Here is a 3,374-nt window from a genome sequence, read left to right as displayed (position 1 = left end):
AATAGTCCGGTAAATTCTTACTAAAAATAGACACAAATTTTTTAAAGCTAATTTTTTTAGTTTTAAAACTAAAAGCCTATAACATAGGGAGAAAGTAAATATATCAATGTCATTATTAATAATAATAATAATAATAATGTACTTTAAAAACACAATTTTTTTAAAAAAAAAATCCATTTAAATGGTGTGAAAAGAGTTTTTGGTTCGTGACAAACGTAAAGAACAAAAAATAATCTGAAATGTGAAATATCTTCCAAAAGAAATAAGTAAAATAAAAAAGAAAACAAAAAACAGGGTTTTGGGTTTATCTTAAAGAGATCGAAATATCTGGTTCAAATTTCTCTAACAAAATACAGAAATCTCATTATTCCATTGCCACCTTATCTCCATTTCCTCTATTTTTCTTTAACCTTTTTTTTTAGTTTCTTTTTCTTGTTCTTTCAAAATGAACACAAACCACAACTCTATTTGAACGCTAATTGCCTCAAAATCATTTCACAAACTGACAATTTTTCCCCTTCCTTTTATTAATCCCCACAAAGGTTCCGTCAGTTCAGAGTCGGCTGCTTTTTCCCTTATGGCTACTCTCAATTCTCCACCGTCCGATTCTAAATTCCACCGCTTCCCATCCCTCCGCCGCGCAGTCCACCGTCCACGCCTCCCAACCCTCACTTTTCCACCCATTCCCGATGACCCATTACCCTTAAATTTTGTGGGTCGTCGTGATTTCAAAGTCCTGAGGTTGAATTCATCGATTCATGTTCAAAACAGAGCAATTTCACCGCCGACAGAGGCATTTGAGCCAGAGTCGTTGCCGGCGGTTGAGGCGGCGGATGGGAGGAGGATTTTGTTGTCGGACGTGGTGGTGAGGCGGCGGAGAGAAGTGTTTTGGAGAAGGAAATGGACGTTGTTAGACATTGGAACCATTGGAGTGGTGGTGGCGACGCATTTACTTACACTTTTGGCTCCATTTCAATTCAATTGGCCTGCTTTTTGGGTGGCGATTTCTCTATATATTGTCACTGGTCTTTTCGGGATAACTCTTTCATTTCATCGGAATCTCTCTCATCGGAGCTTCAAACTTCCCAAATGGCTCGAATATCTCTTCGCCTATTGTGGAGTTCAAGCCCTCCAGGTTCCCAAAAAAAACAATCCCCTGTTTTTTTAGCATTTTTTAAATGTATGCTCTGTTTCTTACTCTGTTTAGCTTGTTTTGATTTTATTTCAGGGAAATCCAATCGATTGGGTTAGTACGCATAGATATCACCATCAATTTTGTGATTCAGAAAGAGACCCACATAGCCCAATTGAAGGCTTTTGGTTTAGTCATATGAGTTGGTTGTTTGATACCAATTCTGTGGTTGAGAGGGTGAGAATTCAATTCAATGGCTTCAATTATTTTACAACAAATTAATGTGTTATTAATTTCTAACTTGGGTTTCTTTTATTTTTCCTTTCCTTTCTTTCCTTTTATTAGTGTGGAGAGCCAAATAATGTTGGGGATTTGCAAAAGCAGCCATTTTATAGGTTTATTCAGAGTACTTATCTTCTTCATCCAATTGCTCTTGGTGCTTTGCTCTATGCAATGGGTGGATTTCCTTTCATTGCTTGGGGAATGGTAAGTTGGATTTTACTCATTTCCCTTTTGAGATTTTGGGTAAATGGCTTGTTTTTTTATTGTGGATTTCTTCTCTCTTTTTTAAATTTATGTGTATATTAAAGGATTTTAGGTCAAATAGTCAAAATATAGTGGTAAATAGATAATTGATTTGACACTTTCAATGACAGAGATAATTAGTATAACTTAGGTTTAAACATTCTTATTTCAATTGTCTTTGTCAATGGAGAAAAGAAAAAGGAGTTGACCTTGTATTTGAAAGTGGGCTATGTATTGGGCTACCTAGATGGGCTCTTGTGGGCTTTTGTGAATCTCCATGGTCCATGAAAGACTGTGCAACGGTAGTTATAGCTAATGGCATGATATTTATAGATTGGGTAAACATTTTGTACTATCAATAACTAAGGTTAAATTTTGATTAACCAATTATAGAACTTGTGTTTGATTCTTGATTACAGGGTGTGAGAATAGTTTGGGTGTACCATGTCACTTGGCTGGTGAATTCAGCTTGCCATGTTTGGGGAAATCAAGCTTGGAAAACAGGGGATTTATCTAGGAACAATTGGTAATTTTTTAACTTCCCATCCCCCTTTTATGCTAATTTCAACTGATCGGATAATCGTCGTCGTCGAAAAATGGATTTAACGTTCTACACTCGCTACCTAGATTATCATTCTATAGACCCATCTCACTCGAGTCGTAAAAGTTTTATTTTGATAATCGATGTTAAATCGGTGCAAGTTTTGATCTCTCTATTCTTATATCATGTCATAAAAGCTTTAAAAATCATTGCTAAATACTTGTAAAGTTTGTTCTAGACCTAACAATGATAACATGATAACAAGATACTTGAATTATAGCAAAGTTGAGGGACTGATCAAACATAATGTGTTTGTTGGTGGAGGTGGGTGGCATTGCTTGCATTTGGGGAGGGATGGCACAACAACCACCATGCATTCGAGTTCTCGGCCCGACATGGCCTAGAGTGGTGGCAGCTCGACATGACATGGTACGTCGTCTGCCTTCTTCAAGCTCTTGGTTTGGCTACAGATGTGAAGATACCAACACAAGTTCAGAAAGAAAAATTGGCTATCATGAACACCACATGATGTTATATACTAACTTTTTTTGTAAGCAAAACTCAGAACCAAAAACTGTATGTCTTCTCATTTCGACATTCAGATGGTTTCTGAAGGCTAAAATATATAGAAAAAAGAGAGAACATTTCAATTGGGGGATAATGGAATTGTTCTCTCTACACTCGACTTTACATAGCATATGATTTATTCACTAATTTAATTAGCAAAAGTTCTTTCCCTCTTTTTTCTTTCTAAATTTAATTCGATGTTAAATGAAAATTGAAGTTATACGTTGTAGAATGGATTGGGATGTTGGAAGCTGAAAAAATGAAACATAAAAGAACATGATTGTAACATATTTTTAAGGAAAAAATATATATTTTTTCAATCTCTAGATATTGGGGTTTAGTTTCCATTTGGTCTTAGATATAAAATGTTATATTTTTAATCTCTAATATTTGAATTGGATTTCAATTTAGTCTCAAGATTTCAAATTGTTTCAATTTTATCCTTAAAATTTGAATTTTGTTTCAATTTGGTCTCTAAGTATCAAAATTTATACTTTAAATCTGATTTTTTTTAATAAATACACACTTTCAGTCTTTAATGTTAATGTATATTAATTAATTTAAAAGAATTAAAAGTATAATAATTAATTAAGTTTCACTATTTTTTCT

The 3,374-nt window shown here is 34.3% G+C and overlaps 1 protein-coding gene across 1 annotated transcript; it reads left to right on the top strand.

Moving 5' to 3' along the window:
* Nucleotides 1–288: 288 nt before the first annotated feature.
* On the top strand, nt 289–2,926 carry LOC120069204 (palmitoyl-monogalactosyldiacylglycerol delta-7 desaturase, chloroplastic-like). Its single transcript, XM_039020892.2, has 5 exons — nt 289–1,135; nt 1,229–1,369; nt 1,478–1,618; nt 2,077–2,183; nt 2,523–2,926. The coding sequence occupies exons 1-5, from the start codon at nt 578–580 to the stop codon at nt 2,725–2,727; spliced, it is 1,152 nt and encodes a 383-aa protein (XP_038876820.1). The 5' UTR covers nt 289–577; the 3' UTR covers nt 2,728–2,926.
* Nucleotides 2,927–3,374: the final 448 nt, after the last annotated feature.

The sequence above is a fragment of the Benincasa hispida genome, chromosome 1 (assembly GCF_027475165.1).
Source record: "Benincasa hispida cultivar pf3 chromosome 1, pf3_genome.v1.1, whole genome shotgun sequence".
Lineage (NCBI taxonomy): Eukaryota > Viridiplantae > Streptophyta > Magnoliopsida > Cucurbitales > Cucurbitaceae > Benincasa > Benincasa hispida.
Note: the sequence above shows the minus strand (reverse complement) of the source record. Positions and strands in the feature narration are given on the sequence as shown.